This window comes from Lolium perenne, chromosome 6 (assembly GCF_019359855.2).
Source record: "Lolium perenne isolate Kyuss_39 chromosome 6, Kyuss_2.0, whole genome shotgun sequence".
Lineage (NCBI taxonomy): Eukaryota > Viridiplantae > Streptophyta > Magnoliopsida > Poales > Poaceae > Lolium > Lolium perenne.
In genome coordinates this window covers 136,679,226-136,701,657 of record NC_067249.2, presented here as the reverse complement: position 1 = coordinate 136,701,657, position 22,432 = coordinate 136,679,226, and the positions used below count along the sequence as shown (strand labels likewise).

General features: G+C 47.2%; 1 protein-coding gene and 1 pseudogene across 6 annotated transcripts; both read left to right on the top strand.

Annotated features, from left to right (window-relative positions):
* The first annotated feature begins 4,536 nt into the window (after positions 1 to 4,536).
* Positions 4,537 to 9,778, top strand: LOC127334418 (beta-1,3-galactosyltransferase 7-like; annotated as a pseudogene).
* Positions 9,779 to 10,296: 518 nt separating this feature from the next.
* LOC127334421 (uncharacterized) lies at positions 10,297 to 22,153 on the top strand. Of its 6 annotated transcripts, none has more exons than XR_011747280.1 (6): positions 10,297 to 11,393; positions 13,648 to 14,793; positions 15,994 to 16,092; positions 16,408 to 16,503; positions 17,775 to 17,899; positions 21,640 to 22,153. XR_011747280.1 is itself a non-coding variant. In XM_071822686.1 (6 exons), the coding sequence occupies exon 6, from the start codon at positions 18,893 to 18,895 to the stop codon at positions 19,982 to 19,984; it is 1,092 nt and encodes a 363-aa protein (XP_071678787.1). In that variant the 5' UTR covers positions 10,297 to 10,718; positions 11,315 to 11,393; positions 13,648 to 14,793; positions 15,994 to 16,092; positions 16,408 to 16,503; positions 17,775 to 18,892; the 3' UTR covers positions 19,985 to 20,687. The 6 variants fall into 6 exon arrangements, 5 of the variants coding, with proteins under 5 accessions (XP_071678787.1, XP_071678786.1, XP_071678789.1 ...); XM_071822686.1 differs by lacking the exon at positions 21,640 to 22,153 and having other exon boundaries at positions 10,297 to 10,718; positions 11,315 to 11,393; positions 17,775 to 20,687; XM_071822685.1 differs by lacking the exon at positions 21,640 to 22,153 and having other exon boundaries at positions 13,648 to 14,068; positions 14,232 to 14,793; positions 17,775 to 20,687.
* The last annotated feature ends 279 nt before the right edge of the window (positions 22,154 to 22,432 follow it).

Below are 22,432 nucleotides of genomic sequence, written 5' to 3'. Positions count from 1 at the left end.
GCCGTCCCTGCCGAGCGAGGGGAGAGGAAGCCCCGCCGCCGCCGACGCCGACCGGGCTTCGCCCGTCAGAGCGCCCGGCGGCGGCGAGGAGGGGGGTGGAGGCGGAGGGTGCGGGCTCCCCGGCGGCTAGGGTTTCCCCCCGGTCGCTCGCGGGAGCGACGCGGGAGGGGATAAGGTTCTTCTGTGTGACTCATAGCTGGCTATTTGATTTGGCTGCTGCCTCCAGAAGCTATAGAAGCTATACCGGCGCAATAGTACTGCTGCTGTTATGTGGGGTCACCCAAGGGGAAGGCTGCTGCCCAAGGCTAAGATATGCCTTATCTCTAGATTAGTTGTTTCCCAGTTTCTAAGTTAGTTAGTCTGGTTTAACCACAAAGTCAAATCTTCTGATGTAAGCCTTTTTTTCCTATTCAAGATAACATCTAAACTGAACTTTCAAACTACAACCACACGTAGATTTCTAAATTTTTCATAAAGCAAGTCAATTCAACAAAAGTTCACAAATAAACCAATGGAGCAAACCCTGCAAAAATGTACCTTGTTAGACAAGTTTGAGTTGTTCCCGATAGTGTCGAGGGGCTCACTCTCCTTGTTCATATCCCATGAAACCATGGCATTGGCGGTGAGCTTAGGGAAACGACGGCTAGCTCATAGGGGAAGAGTAGTGGCTGGGGCTTGGGTCGATGAGAGGAGGCGTGTGGGCAGCTACAACCATGGCTCGGAGAGGAGGGCGGGCCGCCCGAGGCAGCGAGAGAACCAGCCGACGCCGGCCATGGGACCTTCGGTCCCTCAACAATCATTTCCCACGACGGCGGGGGAGTGGTCGTGGGGCTGCATGAGGTTGGACACTATCGACGATACCCCTAGGATCATGCACAATATCTAGTACGGCACAACATATTTGGTTTTTTATCTTGCTGGAAAATTTTGATTCAAAGATTTTGCTTTTAGAAAAAGAAAGCAACAAATTTGATTAAACAATACATTGCCTTTGTCACATAGAAAACCGAAATTCATCATCTGCATGAGAATTTCCATCCACAAAGAATAAGTGTCACAATTTTAGTGTTTGGTACTGAAAAGGTTTTTTTTTTCTATTAACTGTATATTCAAATCTCTCCATCTGTCCAGTCCAGGTATCTATTTTTCTGTCCTGGCTCCTGACATCCCAATCCTTCCTTTCCTGCCGGGTCCGTCCCAACCTCTCGAGAGTCCAGATCCATCTTTTCTCCAAATCCTCTCAATGGGCAGCTGCTCCTCCCTCCAATCACCAAAATCAGCAAGTAGACATCAAAAATTTCCCCATCTGCGGCACCATTGACCAGACCCAATCGCCATGACAGACCCAAAAAGGAAGTCTTGAACTCCAAACCGAGCCGTCGGAAGGTGGCCGGCAAGTTGCCATTCTCTGCAGCATGTGGTCGCGCACCTGAGGTGGCCGCCGCCGTTGGTGTGCTCGACGTGCCCCTGCGGGAGGCCGTCCTCGAGCAGACACGAATCTCCGACGCTGGTGGATCCACCGCGCGGTCGAGTTGGCCAGTGGCCACCTCAGGGTCACAATCGCCGCCGTGGCCTCACACGCATACAGGCGTCGAGCCGGCGCCCGCTACGGTGCCGCACCAGCAGGGCCTCCTCGCTGCCCCTCCGTTGTCGCTCCGCGGGGATGAAGAGAACGGGGAGCAGCCAGCGACGACGGCCGTGCTGCTGGCGGCGGCGGGGGCCGGAACGGGCCTAGCTGGGCCTCATCTGAGTTTTCCAGAGAGGCCTTTTAGTGCCGGTGCGGGACACGAAATACCGTCCGCGGCTATTCTCTTCGCGCGTTTTCGTTTTTAGTACCGTACCGGAAGTTTAGGTAAAATCCGAGCTGTTTATAAGGCTGAGTTCTGCTGATTGCCTCGCCAGCACGGGGATGATGCACGGCTTTTTTTTCGATAAAGGATGCTTTCATTACTTTTATAAGCAATTACATCCAGCCTCTGCATAACCAGGATGCACACAGCCGTTTATGTTGTCTCAGGTTCGAAAGTGATAAAAACAAAAAACTAGGCGAGATACACATCAAGATGAAACATATAACGCCTAAGAAGTAGGTGGGGCATCTATCCGTAGACTATGCTGCCACCCATGTTGGGAAAAAGTATCCCTCGCCGCAGCCTCCAACCGTGTACAGACCTCCGTAAACAGGTCTCGGTTCTCCACTCGCTGAAGAGGTAACCACGAACGGAGAATACCTGTACATCTGTAGATGACCTGCAACAAAGAGCAATTTTTATCATTAAAAATCTTGTCGTTTCTACATAGCCAAAGCGCCCAGATAACTGCTAGCGCCCCCACCCTAAGAAGCAACTTAAACCTTGAATCAACTGATGATGCACGGCTATCAGCTGCGAAAGATGCCAAAGAGCACAAACAAAAGAGGCCACCGTGCCCACCCCGTGATCCAGCACTAAAAAGTGCAAACGGGAGAAAAGATGGCCTCCGAGCCCACCGTGACCCTGCACCGATAAGTGCGCACGGACGAAAAATATGCAGTGAAAAGAACCCCTATGAGGACATAGTCGTAAAAAATAAGCGCAATTGCGTCCCTCGTGCTGGCATGCGCTAGACATTAGCGCCTGGCTTTTTATCTCACATTTCTCTTTTACAATTCTAAATTGCTACGCTTTATGCTCTATTTTCCACATAGTTAATAGACATTAGCGCCTCACATTTTTGTTTTATACTTTTTTTTTACAATGTCTGGAAGGGGTCTTCCCGTGCATTGGGTGATTTCTTTGTAGTATGTGGATCTGACTAATGACGGGTTTTATCACTTCATTGTAGCGTTTGGTGGCACATTGCCGCTGGGTCTCTAAAACTTGAGGAAGTTGAAGTATTTGGACCCCATGGCAACGACTTTGTCGGGTAAGTTGGATTCCATATTTGCACAGTTGCAACGCCCAATTCATATTGATTCAGTTGCAATCATTTGAAATAATCAGTTGAGAGTAATCCAATGCGGAAAGATCGATATCGATCCCGGTCGCATCTCTCTCCCCTCCCGGGTCGCACACGCGGGCAACCCCGGGGGGCTGAAACCCTAACCGAGCTTCCCCTGCCGCTACTTCTGGCGGTTATGGCGCCCCCCTGGTCGTCGAAGGAAGGGCGCGCCCATACGGGCCAACGACGTGTGGATGCATACGTCAATGGGCGGCGCTTGGAGGCGGTGTTGAGCGGCGGCGCACGACAGGAGGAGGAGCTGGAGCTGGATATGGCGGAGCACCTCGGAGCAGAGCTAGATGCGGTGGAGGCCAACGCTCGGCAAGGGTAACCGGGCCTCATCCTACCGGTGGCGCGGGCCTCCCCGGGCCCGGGAGGAGGATGTGGTGGTGCCATGGCAGCCGCCGCCGGCTACAGGAGGCGCCGGAGGTCACAGAGGAGCAGGGGCCGACAACCATGGTGGTGGAAGTGCGGGCCAGATCTGGGCCCAACAGGGTCGGATCTAGGTCTTTGGGCCTTTGCTGTTTCTTAGTTGTCCGGAGTGCGACAGCTGCGTCGGCGGCAAGTCCTTGACCTGCAGGAGGTGGAAGACGGAGGAGGGCTGCAGGTGCTCAGCCATGTTGGAGAAGTAGGAAAGGGATGCTCACGTCCTTGCTGCTGGGAGTTCAGCGACACTTCGGTCATGATGATGAGTTGCTGTGGTGGTAGCTGTGTGAACAATGTGGACGCTTACCCTATTCCGGTGGATTGAGAAGGAGGTGTGCAGAGATACGGATGAAAATCTTGCCCGTCTTCGATTGGTGCCGGCGACGATGACGCCTGCAGGTGTCGTTCCCCTCCTTAGAGGCGTCGTTGAGGTGTGTGCTATGAAAAGAAAAGGGAATGAAAGCAAAAAAAGATGAAATTCAAAGTTATGCTTAGTGTTGCTAGTTTCAGATACTTTGATGAATGATAATTTGCTAGTGGCTTATATAGTGCTACCTTTTGCACATATACATGGATGTTTAATACTAAGGAGCCTTGTTAATAATAAATGATTGGGCACTATGGCATGCTTTTAGATATTTTTGCTTGCCCAAAATTCTCAAAACAAGCTAAGATTTGTCTCCATACACCTCAAACCAAACACCCACCATACCTACCTACCAAATTTTTAGCTTTTATTGCGGAAACGTAAAGGTGATTGCGGAATAGTAAATGTGAGCCTATATTTTCCACATTAGCGCCTGGCTTTTTGTCTCACGTTCCTCTTTTACAATTTCAAATTTCTAGGGTTTATGCTATATTTTCTACATAATTAATGATGACTAATTCGTCTTTCTGAATAGACATTAGCGCCTGCCATTTTTGTTTTATGTTGGTCAGTTGGATGAAGGGAATAGTTATTGTGAAAGTTGGTTGGTTCAGTTGCTCTCCTGAAAGTTCAGGGGCTGAAATAGATAGCACAGAGGACAACAAACGTTTCAGTTCTTGATCTCAAAGTCGAAGGGACTTGAGATGCTTCTTCTTGGTTGCTCTTTGCTATATCTTGACGAACCATTTCGGGTGCGTTTACAGCTTCTGGACAGCCCCAGATACCAGTAACCACATCATGTCTCAACGCAGGAGGCAGGATCAGGAGTTGCAACTCGTGTCAGAGGATTGCAACACAAAGAGGGTGGGTCTCCAAGTTCAGTTAATTCGCATGATCTCACCATCAATTTGTACATTGCTTTTGGATTCAACACTACACTTTGATTGCAGAAGCATGGGGCAGACAAGGATATAATGGGAGAGGTAACCAGGACCCACGAAGCCATACAGTAAATTCGTTTGATCCCATCCAGTGTTAAATCAAAGAATTCAACTGCATCTGGACTAGTTTCATTCTGCTGGGCTTGTTTGTGGTCTTAGATTGTTGGATAAGTCGATCTCAACGCTGCAGATGGAGCTTGCAGCCAAGCGAAGCACGTTGGAACTGGTCCGCAAAGGTGTGCCAGTAACTTCAGAAACTAGCCAACCAAGGAAAAAGGCATTTGTGGTTGTTGGAGTTAACACTGCATTCAGTATAGCCACAAGCGTCGTAATTCAGTCCGGGAGACATGGATGCCACAAGGTTGGTAACTCTTTGTTGTTAATTTAGATGAATAAGAGCATGTTTGTGCTTACTGAATTTGGATGTTGATGAGCTAATTCGCATATTGTGGTTGTGTTTCGTACCACAAGCCATTTATTTGCAGTTAGCAGCATCACGGCTCTTTATCTTGACTTTATTTATTTATTTCTGTAGTCACCATGTTTTCCTACCATGGCATGATTGAATAGATCTAATTGACTGATTTTCGGAATATGCCCCTGATGCAGTACATGGCACTGACAAACAAATAATCACAATAACTTAACTGCAATGAAATGGCAAGCTGCTGGCCTTGTAACTTTTATCCACTGCGATCATAGAGAAGTAGAAGCTGGTGAGGAATGGTGGTAGCTTATGGGGTTAGTGTAGAGGTCTATTATCTATGCTTGTCCAAGAAAATTTAGGATTTGGTACACGACACTTATTTAATAAGATGTGTATCTTGTTATTTAGCCGAATGATTACTTCGTAAGATAACTTGCTGTTTTTTTTTCTTGTAGCAAATTCTGTTTATTAAGTAGGTGTGAACTCTATATATGTATATTGTTCTTTGCGTATTTTTTTGTAGTGTCAGCCATAACCATTATAATAACCTCCAGCTTGATGTTTGTTACATTTTTATTGAGTTCCAAATGTTAGCACAGTCCACTATTTTTGTTTTAATAAAGCTCTTTTACTGCACTTAGGTGAAAAGTTGCTACAGCTTGAAGAACAGAAGGGAATAGTTATCCTCTTCACTATAGGGCATAGGTAATCAATTGTTTCTTGTTACCGCCAGATCATTTGTACTGTTTAATCATTTTTGTGGTCTTCCAATTTTTTCTGCCTAGAGCCTGTTTTGACACTTGGATGCATTTTCTTTTCTATTTTAGAATGAATCAAGTTCTGTTAACATTTCTACAGTCTCATTGATAATGTGTGTGTTCCAAACTGTACACAAGTTGGTGTTGCTGTCTTGGTGACATATTATGGAACATAGTAATTAAGATCTACTCCTAGGACATGTATGCATATAAATTTGAATAGGCAACTCAATATGTAAATTCTTTGATGTGTAAAACTCGGTTAGTATTCAATATTTAGCATCGACATAATTGATCTGTGATCCATAGAAATGAAACATATGTATTGAAATAAAACATGCAACATGTGTTGGAAACAATATATGAACTGCTAGCTCAAAATTTTAATTGATAGTTAGCACCGTTTTATGCTTGATTTGACAACTTAGGGGTGATGACGGTCTTGACTTGCGAGATCTTGGCCTTGCCGGCAGCCGGTGTCATTGTAGCCAAAGTCAAAGGCGAGGAGGTCACCTGTGTTGGCGAGTGAGTTGGGCCTCTTTGCATGCTATGCTAACTTATACAACTAAGTGAGAGTGTACAATTGTAATATGTACTCTTTAGATTTTGGCAAACACTGACACTTAATGTGGCTTTCCTCGTGATGCCAAGGAAGTACAGGCACAGCCGGTGCCCAAGAACCAGTTGATGATCCTGCTCATCATTCATGGTTGCCTTCTCATGCAGCATCCGATGCATGTCACCGAGACCTTGAAAAAGAGTTATAGTAAGCCTGCGATATGTTGTATCAGAAGCCAGAGATGCTAGATTGGCTCACCTGCCAGATTTTGAATATCGGATTCCAGTATGCAGATGACCGACTATGGACCAGCAGGGAGGCGCGGCCAAGTTTAGCAAGCTGGGATGTGTTTTTTTTTGTTTCTTCGTGGAAATCATGCGAGAGTCCACCAGAAAGGCGTGCGTGTGAATGTTCACCTCCACTCCACGATCGGCAGAGCGTCCACGACATCCTTCATGTCGTGACGTGCTAATATTGGTAGTACTGCCCATGACCAGCTAACCTCGGCCGGCACCTGTAATTACGCCCGCCACCGCTGGTGCTGGGCAGGACGCCGGACTCGTCGGAAGCAGAGGCCACGACGGAGGCAAGTGTGCGCAGAGTGCCACCAGCCTCACTCGCAGGAGACGCATCAGGTCTCATGGTCTCATCCCGGTTGTCGCCGCCGCTGTTAATAGCTGGCCTGAAGAAATCCGACCACCCTGTCCTGTAGCACTGTGATGTCGACGTCCCCAGTTTGGAGGCAGCGATGCTGGTATCATTGATTGGGCCGAGTCGGCAGCGCTGAGTTGGACGACAGCGCTGGGCAGCTGGGCGATGCTGGTATCATTGACTGTAAACCATCTTCAGTTTGGGATCCCTAGGTCACATGAGGACGACGCCCGAGAACCCTAGGTCACATGAGGACGACGGCCTGGAAGGACGAAGGAGAGGATTGATTCACGGTACAGAATTGGCAGGTTGTCCTATAACATCGTTGAAAATCAACAAGAAACAAACTGAAACCGGTTCAGACTCCAGGGACGTATGGCTGTTGGACTCTTGGATGTGGCCGGCTCCTGGACCGCTGGAACATACCGTATAGGAGTTCTATTCGTGGCGACGCGGTCCTTGCAAGGGAAGATATAGGCGCGAACGGTTTTTTCCAAATACCTCTGGGTTTTTTTACACACGAAGGAAGAGGCCGACGGAAAGCTAGCATCTGGTTTTATTGACGTACGAACAGGCTCTTTTTTCTTAAGCCCTGCAGGGTGCAGGGCATCCAGAAATAAGTTATAAACAACAATTTTCACGAATTTTTGCACTTAAGACATGCAAAGAAACTCTTACCAAATTGCGATTTGTCCATTTGCCAGCAGAGCACCTTGACTGCTTGAGTTGCAATGGCTAACCAGTGACACAGCCCTGATTTAATTCAACACCCTCTTTCTGTGGAACATGGTTGCTGTGGACTAGCAGCAGGGAGTCACAGAGGGAGATCAGGAGTCCTTTAGGTAATAGGGGTGTATTAGAAAATCTAGGATTGAAGGAGTCAAATCCGTTAGGAGTTCGTACCATATTAGGAAAGGTCATGCATCTATGTTTGACGCAAGCGGAAAAGAATAAGTCTATTCTCTCTCAAATATTATCTCATCTGGTCCATGCTGTCGGCTGTCTTCAGTATAGTAGTTATCCTGCTGTGGGTCAAGGGTCACAATAATGGGTGTTAGCTTGTTCATCCATGTTCTTCCTTTCTGTTTGAAAATTAGTAGTTCCTTACAAATGTGAACTGTTTTGGTGATTGTGCAGTGCTACATCCAATAGTATATTGGACAAAGCAATAGATGCAGAAGATGCGCAGCATCAGGACTTTCTTAGACTGGTAAGGGTCTACTCTTCGACTATGTTGTGACATTCAATCATACTTTTTTTTTGCACTAGCACTGACCATGTTCCTCTTGATGTTGATTTACCATCCAGGACCATGTTGAAGGGTATCATGAACTCTCTGCAAAGACAAAAATCTTCTTCTCCACAGCTGTGGGCATTTGGGATGCTGACTTCTACGTCAAGGTCGATGATGATGTGCATGTGAACTTAGGTGCATTTTATTTCTTTGATGTTATAGCCTTCTTTTGGAGAAAAAACCCAACCCAATTATATTTAGCACCTTGTCGGTGTGTTGCACATGGAAAAAACAGGAATGCTTGCCACTACCCTTGCTCGGCATAAATCGAAACCAAGAACTTACATTGGCTGCATGAAGTCGGGTCCAGTTCTTGCTGACAAGTAATGCTAACTGAACTCTCTTGAAATTAAATGCTAGCTTGAGGTACAAACTATAATTTCCTGTTTGAACCTGCTTTTGTCATATAGGAACTTGAAGTACCATGAACCTGAGTCCTGGAAATTTGGGGAGGATGGAAACAAGTACTTTCGCCATGCTACGGGACAGATATATGCCATCTCAAAAGACCTTGCGACCTATATCTCAATAAATCAGTATGTTTTGTCGATGGCCATATTGTATCATAATCCCCTGGATACAAATGAAGTAAATCTAATGATGCCTGTGATCTTTGGCAGGCCTATCTTACACAAGTATGCAAATGAAGATGTATCACTCGGGTCGTGGTTTATTGGTTTAGAGGTTAATCATATAGATGAAAGGAACATGTGCTGTGGAACTCCACCAGGTCTGTCTGCTTCCTCACCGCTGAACAGCCCTTATCGTACACCTCTCTAACTTCTCTTTACCCTTATTATCATGCACTTCTCTGACCTGTCCTAATTGTGCATCAACACTTCTGCAGATTGTGAGTGGAAAGGGCAAGCTGGCAATGTTTGTGTCGCGTCCTTTGATTGGAGCTGCAGCGGCATATGCAAGTCTGTCGAGAGGCTCAAGGATGTACATGCCCGATGCGGTGAAGGAGATTCTTCTGTTTGGAGTGCTCTCATCTAGCGAATACCCTCCCTGGATGTAAATATGTAGTGTGCTCGGTACACCTTGACGATCGTGCCTCGATGGCTGGAACTGAAATTGCACAATACTGGACCTATCTGATGGACTCGAGCTCTGGTGATTGAAATTCAGCTTGAGGCAACACGTGTAGCGTAGATGATACTTGTTGGGTTGCTGAGAGGTTTTAGTAGATGTGAATTGCTTTATGTGACCACCAGTGACCCCAGTAGTGTTAGAAGAGAGACCAAAGTAGGGTTGGGGGCTGAGGTTTTGCATCTTACATGTAGTAGGGGTGAGTTTCTCAGCTGCTCTGCAACAAATTAGAGATCATGTGCTGTAGAAAAACATCTAATGCAAATTTTGATCAATTTTTGTGCAAATTCCTTTGGTTATTTTTCGCACAAACACCAAGTGTTCGTTTGAAACGGCTTAAATATGTTCGTATTCCTATATGAAATTTGTAAATATGCTAAATCCACATATGTCCCTGCAAAGTTTTTCTGTTTTCATACATAAATTCTTTGTTAGTCTCATTTTTGGATGATTCCTAACATTTTCTGAACCTCACGTTTTCTTTGTTGTTTGGAAGTCCAATTGATCAACATGCGGCATACCCTACAAATTAATTTAATTTCTGGGTCCTGCACGGCCCAACATTTTTTGCTTCTAGAGAAAGAAACAATTTTTATTGCTTGAAAAAATAATACTTTGCCTTTTGGAAACCGAAATCCATCATCTGCACGGGAATTTCCAACACCAAAGTATAGTTTCACATTTTTAAAATTTCTTCTTTGCTACTGAAAAGGATTTTTTGTTCATCAATTGTATCTTCTAATCTCTCCATCTGTCCAGGTACTATTTTTCTCTCCTGATATCCTTCTTTCCTGTCGGGTCCGTCGCAAGCTCTCAATGTGCAGCTGCTCCTCCACATCAAAAACTTCCACATCTGCAGCATCAATGACCGGACCCAAAAGGAAATCTTGAGCTCCAAACCGAGCCATCGGAAGGTGCCCGGCAAGTTCCCATTCTCTGCACCATGTGGTCGCGCACCTGAGGCGGCCACGAATCTCCGCGCGCTCGAGTTGGCCACCTCGGGCTCATGGTCACAGTCGCCGTCGCTGCCCCTCCGCACCAGCAGGGCCTCCTCGCTGCCTCTCCGCGGGGAATGAAGAGAACGGGGAGCGACGACGGCCGTGCTGCTGGCGGCGGCGGCGACGACAACGAGACGAGGCGAGCTGCTGGACGGGGAACGGGCCTCAGGGGCCGGAACGGGCCTAGCTGGGCCTCATCTGAGTTTTCCAGAGAGGCCTTTTAGTGCCGGTGCGGGACACGAAATACCGTCCGCGGCTATTCTCTTCGCGCGTTTTCGTTTTTAGTACCGTACCGGAAGTTTAGGTAAAATCCGAGCTGTTTATAAGGCTGAGTTCTGCTGATTCCCTCGCCAGCACGGGGATGATGCACGGCTATCAGCTGCGAAAGATGCCAAAGAGCACAAAAAAAAAAGGCCACCGTGCCCACCCCGTGACCTATAGCACTAAAAAGTGCAAACGGGAGAAAAGATGGTCTCCGAGCCCACCGTGATCCTGCACCGATAAATGCGCATGGACGAAAAATATGCAGTGAAAAGAACCCCTACGAGGGCATAGTCGTAAAAAATAAGCGCAATTGCATCCCTCGTGCTGGCATGCGCTAGACATTAGCGCCTGGCTTTTTATCTGACATTTCTCTTTTACAATTCTAAATTGCTACGCTTTATGCTCTATTTTCCACATAGTTAATAGACATTAGCGCCTCACATTTTTGTTTTATTTTTTTAATTTTTTTACAATGTCTGGAAGGGGTCTTTCCTGTGCATTGGGTGACTTCGTTGTAGCATGTGGATCTGACTAATAACGGGTTTTGTCACTTCGTTGCAGCGTTTGGTGGCACATTGACATTGGGTCTCTGAAACTTGAAGAAATTGAAGTATTTGGACCCGTGGCAACGACTTTGTCGGTAAGTTTGATGACATATTTGCACAGTTGCAACGCCCAATTCATGTTGATTTCAGTTGCGATCAATTGAAATAATCAGCTGAGAGTGATCCAATACGGAAGGATCGATATCGATCCTGGTCGCATCTCTCTCCCATCCCGGGTCGCACACGCGGGCGACCCCGGGGGCCGAAACCCTAACCAGCCGCCACCTCCCCGAGCTTCCCCCTGCCACCGGCGGTGGTGGCGCCCCCTAGTCGTCGAAGGAGGCATGGAGGAGGGAGGGCGCGCTCATACGGGCCAACGACGTGCGGCTGGAGACGTCAATGGGTGGCGCTTGGAGGCGGTGTTGAGCGGGGGCGCATAGCGGGAGGAGGAGCTGGGCTAGAGCTGGATATGACGGAGCACCTTGGAGCGGAGCCAGATGCGGCGGAGGCCGGCGCTCGACGAGGATAACCGGGTGGTGTCCTAGTGGCGAGTCGGCCTTCACAAAGAAGGCCTCCGAGCCCACCGTGACCCTGCACCAATAAGTGCGCACAGACGAAAAAATGCGGTGAAAAGAACCCCTATGAGGGCATAGGCGTGCAATTGCATCCCTCGTGCTGGCATGCACTAGACATTAGCGCCTGGCTTTTTGTTTCACATTCCCCTTTTACTACGCCAAATTTCAAGGGTTGAGTGGCAGCGCACGGCGGGAGGAGGAGTTGGCCTGGAGCTGGATATGGCGGAGCACCTTGGAGCGGAGCCAGATGCGGCAGAGACCGGCGCTCGGCGAGGGTAACCGGGCGGCATCCTAGTGGCACGTGGGCCTTCACAAAGCATGCTGGTAGTACTATGATTGCCTTAGAGCGCAGATGTCTCCTTTGGCTGGTGCGAAATCAGGTCACTTTGAAGTTGAAGTTTGCCCGCAGAACGATTTAACCATGCTGGTAGTACTATGATTGCCTTAGAGCGCAGATGTCTCTATCCCTAGGAACGTGATGCTTAGGTGCGAGGTGAAACACAAGAAGGAGATCGAGAAAAGAAATCATACAGATTGCAACCTACAGATGAGGAATCTGCCTCATTGTTCAGTGGTGGAAGTGTGGTCCTGATCTAGGCCCAACAGGGCCTGATCTGGGTCTTTGAGCCTCCGCCATTAGTAGCTGTCCGGAGTGCGAAAGCTGCGTCGGCCGCAAGTCCTTGACCTGCAGGAGGTGGAAGACGGAGGAGGGCCGCAGGTGCTCAGCGGACTGCTCATGTCCGTGCAGCTCGTGGGAGTTCTGTGACACTTCGGCCATGATGATGAGGTGATGTGGTGGCAGCTGTGTGAACAATGTGGACGCTTGCACCATTCCGGTGGATTGAGAAGGAGGTGTGCGGCGATACAGATGAAAATCTTGCTCGTCTTCGTTCGGTGCCGGTGATGATAGCACTAGCGGGTGTCGTTTCCCTGCTTGGAGGCATCGTTGAGGTGTGTCGACACGTCTCTCGATCTTTCTCCAGTTTGGTTGTTTGTCTCAGGGTGAAAGCCTAGGTCCGGAGTTGGATCGGCGTGATGATGGCGACGTCCTTGACGTCGCCATTACTCTGTTGGGAGCATCGCGTTTGGAGAAACGACATGGAGGATCTAGGTTGCCCTCCTCCGGTGCTTGCCACTGTCCAAGGTTGTTCTTTAGAGGCGCAATGCACACCAATGTCGGCGAGGCCAAGACGATGCCTTCTTGGGACCGACTAAGTTCCACCATCTTTCTCCTTTAGATGGTGTGTCGGCAAGGGGAGTCCTTTTGGAGTTGTTGTTCTTCGGAGTCATCGGCATCGGTCGAGACACGACTTCGTATATAGCTTAGGACAAGCTCTTCATGTTGTGTTGTTGTTTTTTCGGTGTGGTTGTCTTAGGAGTTAGGACTAGCCGGTGTGGAGTTGTTGCTACACTTGTTGCTTGCAACACGTGGTAGTGTTCTTGTACTCAAACCTCTGCCTTCTATAAAAATATGGTACGCCTTTGGCGTACTCTCGAAAAAAAAGAGTGATCCAATGCCATTGTTCGACATTCTAGAGATGAAAATTCCATATTTGCAAATTTGCAGCGCCCAATTCATGTTGATTTCAGCTGCAATCAGTTGAAACAATCTGGTTAGGTGTTTGAGAGTGATCCAACGCCATGGTTCGTCATTCTCGAGGTGTTCAATACAAGTTACAATGCCCTCTAGTTTAACTTCATGATTTCCCTCAAAGTGTTGAGCATGTTGAGCAATAATTTCTCTACGTCAATGGTGGTTCACGTTTGTATGCAGGGATGGTGTGGCGGAAGAGACGTGATCCGCGAGTTTTGGACACATATATCTTTGGTTTGTTGGCGCATGTGGCTCCACCGTGATGCCATCGTCTTTGAGGGAGCGACTCCTTCACCTCATCACCTGCGATGGTGCTTAATAAGATCTATGTTGAGGCAGAGTTGTGGAGAGTAGCCAACCTATTTTGGACTAGTCTAGCATTAGTGGACAGGTGGAGGTTGTGAGAGTAGGTTTTCTCGAGCGTGTCTGTCCTTGTGACCGTGTGGATCTTGCGGTCTCGATGCTTGTGTCGACCGTGTTGTAACTCGGCCTATTGGTCTTCTCTTCTATGTAACCGATGCGCCTTTCCATGACGTATCCTTGAAATGGTGCATATTCCTACTTCACTCAAGTATCACATCTCTCTAACCATTCTTTTCAGGTAAAGATCAATTCTGCACTTTTCTCATTTCACGATTCACGACAGCTAATTCTTTTGAGAGAGAATGACTCCAGTTTGGTCCTATGAGGTTCTGCATTGTCTATTTATTATTATTATTTACTACGTTTGATCATGAATCATGCATATGTGTTATTGTCTTCAGATTCACCCACATGAAGGATCTCCGGTCATTTTTGTGGGTTATTGTCTTGACAAACAAGATAATCATATACTAAGAACGCAACCACGCAGGTACTCAAGGAATCTGTAGATAGTCTGCTAGGGCTCCTCGAAAGCCGTCTATATGAATATGTGTCCTTTTCAAACTTTGATTTTGTAAGTTATCAAGTCATGCTCCTATGCTAGCATTGCTCCATTGAATAATTGAAACGACTACCTATCTGTCAGGGACAAATCTGATAATTGGCTTATGGACCTTCTCTTTGTGTATGCCTAATCAAATGCTTTTCAGATGCTTGGTTGGCTCTATATGATTGTCCCTGCGAGTTAGTACTTTACCTTGTTGCAAACTTTTTTATTTTCATAAAAGTTTCATGAATTTATTCTTGATTGTCTACCATATGATTTTTTTTATTCACTCATCCAGCTGATAGTTGAATTCTTCAGATTGTATAGAGGCCTTTACACAGGATCTGATTTCAGATGATTTTGCTAGAGAAGATACAATGAGGAGAAGTTCTTCAAGATAAATTAAAACTCAAAAGGTACCCTAGTGTTGCCTATTTTGTAAACTGTTTATTTATTTTGTCATGTAGAAGGAGTAGCAATATTTAACATTGTAAGCTAACCATCTATATGATAATGAAATTTAAACAATGTGACTTTGCCTTATTAATCTATTTGTTATAGGCTTTCATATAAGATAAATAATCATCTTATGTATTTACCGATTACATAACTGAAATTTTAAATGAGGCTACACCTATTACACAACTGAATGCCCCTTTCTGATTTTGGATCATGAACAAACTTACTGTCATGTTTTGCTCATGGGCGATTGAGTGTCACATAACCAAGGAAAAAAATAGCTGGCCTATTTGATTTAGTTGTTGCCTCGAGAAGCTATAGAAGCTATAGCGGCGCAATAGTGGCAGTTAAACCATTTAGCGGGTTTTCTAACAAAAGCACTATATGGCATATAAATAGGGAATTTCAACGTACATCATGGAAAATAATATTTTTCTTGGTCGTCAGGATTCTAAGATTTTTAGATACACCAATTCTATGATTTCTATCTACAGTCCTTATTTCTGAACAAATGACATGGGGATGTAATGGAATAAGCAGACTGCATATGTTCCATACATAGAAATATAGAACAGAGAGGAAATGACAGAGAAGCTAGCATCGTAGCAGTTCTAGACTTCTAGTGTTTAAATGGAACAATCAAGCTTCTATATACAAATCAATTATGCGGTTCTAGTGTCTGAAAGCTGTAACAATTCACCGATGAACTTCCGGGTGAGACATCACGGTGTTGTCGGTGCCTCACTTCAGCCCATGTCTCCCTGGTCACTAATTGCCGTGGCCTCGGAGCAGCAGTCGTGGAGCATGGCCAGGTTGATGCTGGTTTCTGGGGATGGCGTCAGCTGCATCTCGTTTCAATACCGCGCCGGTCGAGTGGAGACGAGAGGAATGGCTAGGGTTATGGCTGGGAGCAAATCGACTATGCAACAGGGGTGTAGTTTTGGGCCGACGCAAACATGCATTGGGCTTGAATTTCTAGCATGGTGTGGAATTTGTTTTAGTGGCACTATAGCTCCTCTTGTGGCTACACTGTTTAGCGGTAATTAACGGAGCTTTATTGGACATAGCACCGTAGCGGCAGAAACAGGCTTATCGTCATGGAAGGCTGTCCCGGCAGCTATAGCGGTCATGAAACTTATCTTTAGTTTCAACTACAGGAAAGATCTCTGGTCAGTTGCTTGGATTATTGTTGTGACAATGAAGATAATCATATACCTCTGGTGTAGCGGCACAGGTACTCAAGGAATTTGTAGAAGGTCCGTTAGAACTCCTGGAAAGCCTTTTGTAAGAATATGTATCCTTTTCAAACTTTCGTTTTTAAAGCTATCAAGTCGTCCTCATATGCAAGCATTGTTCTATTGAATAATTGAAAGGACTATCTATTTGTCTGATAATCGTCTTATGAATGTTTTTTTGTGTGTATGGCTAATAAAATGCTTTTTAGATGCATGGTTGGATCTATATCAGATCATCCCTGCAAGTTAATACTATTTACCTCTGTGCAAAACTCTTTTGTTACGGATTTATTCTCAATTGTCTACCATTGATTCTTTTTTTCTTAACTCATGCAGGTGTAGTTGAATGCTTCAAATTTTATAGAGGCAATTACACAGGGTATGATTTCAGATGATTTTTCTAGAGCATATACAACGAGGAGAGTTGTTCAGGTAAATCAAAACTTAAAAGATACCATATTGTTTCCTATTTTGTAAAAATATTTATTTGTTCGTCCTTCAGAAAGAGTAGTACAACGAGCAATATTTAACATTGTAAACTAACCATCTATAGGATGATGGAATTAAATTAATCTAACTTTGCCAAATTAATCTATTTGCCACCGGCTTTCATTAAGATAAATGATCATCTTATATATTTACCGATTACATAGCTGAATTTTTAACTGAGGCTGCATCTATTACACAATTGAATGCTCCCTTTCTGATTTTGGATTTTGGATGATGCACAAACTTACTGCCATGTTTTGCTTATGCACGATTGAGTGTCACATAACCAAGGAAAAAAATAGCTGGCTATTTGATTTGGCTGCTGCCTCCAGAAGTTACACAAGCTATACCGGCGCAATACTAGCAGCTAAATTATTTAGTGGTTTACTAAAAAAAGCAATGTATGGCACAGAAACACGAAATTTCAGCATATATCATGGAAAATAATAATTTTCTTGGTCTTCCTGACCATTACATTTCTTATTATAATCTTCCATACCTAATCTAGATACACCTATTTAATGATTTCTATCTACAATCCTTATTTCTGAACAAATGACATGTTGATGGAATGGAATAAGCAGACTGCATCTGTTCCATATATAAAAGTATAGAACAAAGAAGCAAGCCCTGATGTAGCAGTTCCAGTGTCCGAATGTAACGAGCAAGCTTCAATATACAAATCAATTATGTGGTTCTAGTGTCTAAAAGCTGAAACAATTCACCAAGAAACAAGAAGGAAAGGACAAAGGAGTAGAAACGATCCATCTTGGGTTTCAGGCTGTGACATCACGGTGCTGTCGGTCTTCTCGATTTAGCACATGTCTCCCTGGCCATCGGTCATCACATCCTCGGTGCATCAGCCGTGGAGCACAATCGGCTTGGTTCTGGCGTCCGGGGATGGCGTTAGCTGCATCCTGTTTCAATCCTGCACCGGTCAAGTAGAGATAAGAGGAATGGCCAAGGGTTATGGTTGGGGAGCAAATCGACTATGCAACGAGGGCGTGGTTTTGGGCCGACGTAAACATGCATTGGTCTTAAAATTCTAGCGTGGTGTGGCAATTCTTTAGCGGTGCTATATATCCTCTTGCGGCTACACTGTTTAGCGGTAATTAGCGGCGCTATATTATTACAAATTATAAACAGAGCTAATGGCCTATTTTATTCTAGCAGCACATAGGTTTATCTGTTTAAGAACGGTGAATCGTTTCCAGGTGTTGCATTAGGGAGCCTTGATACAGCGAAAGATGGAAGGAGCAGAGTTCAGACGAGAACGGAGAATTCATCCAGAAGTTTCGTAAAGAAACTTTGATTCAATAAGAGATGGTAATTCGTACAGGTTAAGTGACTCCCAATTTGCGGCTACCCTTATTCAGTGAAGTAGTAGTTGTCATAACACTTGAGCAAGTTTGAAGTTTTCATGTTTATTTCAAATATTAAATGGGAGGTTGCAGGATTAACAAAGAAATAAAAAAAATGCGTTAACTTCGTGCATAGTCTTAAAAGTGTCTGAAATTGTTAAATTGGGCATTTAGGATGCTGACTTCTACGTCAAGGTCGATGATGACGTGCATGTCAACTTAGGTGCATTTTATTTCTTCGATATTATAGCCTTCTTTTGGAGAAAAAAAACCAACCTAGTTCTATTTATCACCTTATCGGTATGTTTTACATGGAAAAAACAGTAATGTTTGCCACTACCCTTGCTCGTCATAAATCGAAACCAAGAACTTGCATAGGCTGCATGAAGTTGGGTCCAGTTCTTGCTGACAAGTAATGCCAACTAAACTTTCTTGAAATTAAATGCTAGTTTGAGGTACAAACTACAAATTTCCTGCTTGAATCTGCTCCTGTCATGTAGGAACTTGAAGTACCATGAACCTGAGTCCTGGAAATTTGGGGAGGATGGAAACAAGTACTTCCACCATGCTCCGAGACAGATATATGCCATCTCAAAAGACCTTCCGACCTATATCTCAATAAATCAGTGTTTTGTCGATGGTCATATATTGTAAAATAATCCCCTGGATACAAATGAAGTAAATCTAATGGTTCCTATTGTTAGAGTATGTCATGGGCCTGGGCCCGTTAGTCTTAGGGTTTGCTTAGGGGTCAAGTAAGCCTTGCTTGGGAGTCAAGTAAACCTCTCTATATATGGAGAGGAGATGTATCAATCTAATCAAGCAAGAATTAAGAAGGAAATCCCTTCCCTCTTGCCACCGGCCGTGGGCAAGGCCCCCGGCCGGCCCTCTCGCGCATTCGCAGCCCTCTCTCTCCCTCCCAAACCCTAGCAGCCACATAACACTTGGTATCAGCTTTCCCGGGTTCGATCATGTCCAGCCCTCCACCGAGTTCTTCCCACCCGCCGCCGCCGCACTCCAACGTCCCCGCCGTTCTCTCCCCGACGGAGATCACCGCAGCCCTCCGCAATCTCACCACTGCTGTCCAGGAGATCCACCTCTACTTGGCTGGACCCTACGGGCTGCCGCCGCCGGCGGCGCTGCTGCCGTGGCAGCCGACGGACCAGGTGGCCTCCTCCGCGATCGCCGGGCCGATGCAGCTGACGCTGCTGCAGTCCCCGCTGCCGCTGTCCACCATCTCCGGGACGGGCCCTACCTCGGCGCCGGGGGTCCCTCATCTCCAGCAGCCGGCCGCCTTCTTCCCCACCGGGACGCTGCAGCAACAGCAGCAGCTGCCGCAGCCACCAACGCCGCCGTTGCAGCTGCTGTCCTCACCGACGTTGTCCCTGCCGTTCGGTGGGCAGTTGCAACAGCAGCAGCAGCTGCCGTCGCCACCAACACCACAGCAGCGGCTGCTGCCGCCACCGATGCCGTCCCTGCCTTTCGGCGGTGTGGGAACGACCTTGGCCCCGGGCTCTACATCGACACCGCCCGGGATGCCCTTCCACCAGGTCCGTTTCCCTCCATCGCCGTCACCGCTTCCGGCTTGGATCGCTATCCGCCATGTGTCGGCGGCGGTGAGGCTGCAGGCTGCTGCGCGCGGCCTCCTAGTGCGTCGGCGTGTGCGGGAGATGCGTGATCTGCAGCTGCAGCTCCTCCAAGTTGCGCTTCGTTGCGCAACGGACCTCGATCTCGTCCGCTGCGTTGGGGATCTTGGGCGTGCGGTTTCCCCCACGGGCGGCGGGCATGCTGTTTTTCCCGCGGGCAGTGACCTCAAAGTCTGCGCCATCGACAGTCATCCGGCGGGGAGAAGGCCTGGTGTCCCCGACAGGAGCGCATCGCGTAGCACCACTGCATTGCGCCGCCGGCCGCCGCGCGGGCTCCTTTTGTCCCGCTGGTTTCCATGGGATCCAGGTGGCTCTACAGGTGCACGTCCGACGGGCGGATGGTGTCCACTTTATTTTCAGGGGTCAACAATAAAGCGTCTCAGTCTATTTCAGGTTGAGAGTAATAAAACAAGCTGAGATGTAAAAGGCTCGTTTTTAGGTGTTAGGTTTGTGTTGCGTCGAGTCATGGTTTGTTTAGGTTGCAGCTCGAGGACGAGCTGCATCTCCAGGTGGGGTGTAGTGTTAGGGCCTGTTTGGTAGACTGGGGGAGCTCAGATTTTCTCACCTCATCCCACTTTTTTCCAAGAGATGTTGTTTGTTAGACCGGCTCGGGTCAACTGGGCACTGCCCACATGATACGAAAAAGAGGCCTTAGCCCTGCCCGAGAGCGAAGCTCAGATCGAGCTTCTCTACTCAACCGAGCTGAGCTCATACGGAAAAAGCCACCGCGGGCCGCGTGCGCGAGGCAGCCAGCTAGGGGTCACAGCCCCGCAGGCCCATTTGCCCCCGTATTCCATCCACGACCGCCTCCTCCTCATCGCCTCCACAACCTCGCGCGCCGCCGCGGTCTCGCGCCGCCTCCACAGCCTCGCGCCGCCGCCAAGGGCCTCGCAGACGAGCGCCTCCATGGCCACGGCGAGGGCCGGCTCCACCACAGCCGCAGACGAGCGCCTCCATGGCCACGGCGAGGGCTGCGCCGCCGCTTCCTCGAGGGAGGCTCCGCCACGGCCGAGCTCCGCCAGCCAGCGCCGCCGCGCTTCCTCGGGGGAAAGCTCCGCCACGGCCGAGCGCCGCCGCGGCCGAGCGCCTCCGCGATCGAGCGCCGCTAGCCAGCGCCGCCGTGCTTCCTCGAGGGACAGCTCCGTCACGCCCGAGCGCCGCCACGGCCGAGTTCCGCGACGAACGACGGACAACGGACGAGCGCCGCCACTGACGAGCGCCGCCACGGCAGAGCGCAGTCAAGGCCGCCACTGACGAGCTCCGGCGTGGGCGAGGGAGCTCCGGCCAGGGTTCCTCTTGAGGGACCCGATTGCTTTTTTTTCCCCTATTTACAGGGACCTTATTGGTTATTTTGTGTACATGTGGACTGGATCTCGTTTCATTTTTATATGCAGTGGTCTTTGTGCAAATTTTAGACAACCTCAGCTATTCTTAGCACATACAACCTACCAAACAATAGATGCACTCAACATATCTCGGTTGGCCCGACCTACCAAACATACAAGAAAATCTATGTTCAACCAAGTTAGGGTCAGCTTGTATGAAGGCAGATAGTTGTTCTCTGTTGGACCGGGCTACCAAACACACCCTTAGAGTATGTCATGGGCTGGGCCCGTTAGTCTTAGGGTTTGCTTAGGGGTCAAGTAAGCCTTGCTTGGGAGTCAAGTAAACCTCTCTATATATGGAGAGGAGATGTATCAATCTAATCAAGCAAGAATTAAGAAGGAAATCCCTTCCCTCTTGCCACCGGCCGTGGGCAAGGCCCCCGGCCGGCCCTCTCGCGCCTTCGCAGCCCTCTCTCTCCCTCCCAAACCCTAGCAGCCACATAACACCTATGATCTTTGGCATGCCTATCTTACACAAGTATATAAATGAAGATGTATCACTCGGGTCGTGGTTTATTGGTTTAGAGGTTAATCATATAGATGAAAGGAACATGTGATGTGGAACTCCACCAGGTCTGTCTGCTTCCTCACCGCTGAACAACCCTTACCATACACTTCTCTAACTTTTCTTTACCCTTATCATGCACTTCGCTGGCCTCTCCTAATTGTGCATCAACACTTCTGCAGATTGCGATTGGAAAGGGCAAGCTGGCAATGTTTGTGTTGTGTCCTCTGATTGGAGCTGTAGCGGCATACACAAGTCTGTCGAGGGGCTCAAGGATGTACTTGCTCAATGAGGTGAAGACGATTCTTCTGTTTTGAGTGCTCTCATCTAGCGAATACCCTCCCTGGACGTAAATATGTAGCATGCTCTGTACACCTTGACGATCGTGCCTCGGTGGCTGCAACTGAAATTGCACAATACGGGTCCTAACTGATGGACTCGAGCTCTGGTAGTTGAAGTTCGGCTTGAGGCAACACGTGTAGTGTAGATGATACTTGTTGGGTTGCTGAGATGTGAATTGCTTTATGTTACCATCAGTGACCCCGGTAGTGTTAGAAGAGAGACCAAAGTATGTTTGGGGGCTGAGATTTTGCATCTTACATGTAGCAGGGGTGAGTTTCTCAGCTGCTCTGCAACAAATTAGAGATCATGTGCTGTAGAAAAACATATAATGCAATTTTTGGTCAACTTTTGTGCAACTTCCTTTTGTTATTTTTCGCACAAACACCAAGTGCTTGTTTGAAACTGCTTAATTATGTTCGTATTCATCTATGAAATTTGTAAACATGCTAAACCCACATATGCCGCTACAAAGTTTTTCTTTTTCATTCTTGGTTTGTCTCATTTTCATGGGATTCCTAATTATTTTTGAACCTCATGTTTTCTTTATTCTTTGAAAGCCCTATCAACGTGCTGCATACCCTACAAATTAGTTTAGTTTCTGGTTCCTGCATGGTCCAACAATTTTTACACAGA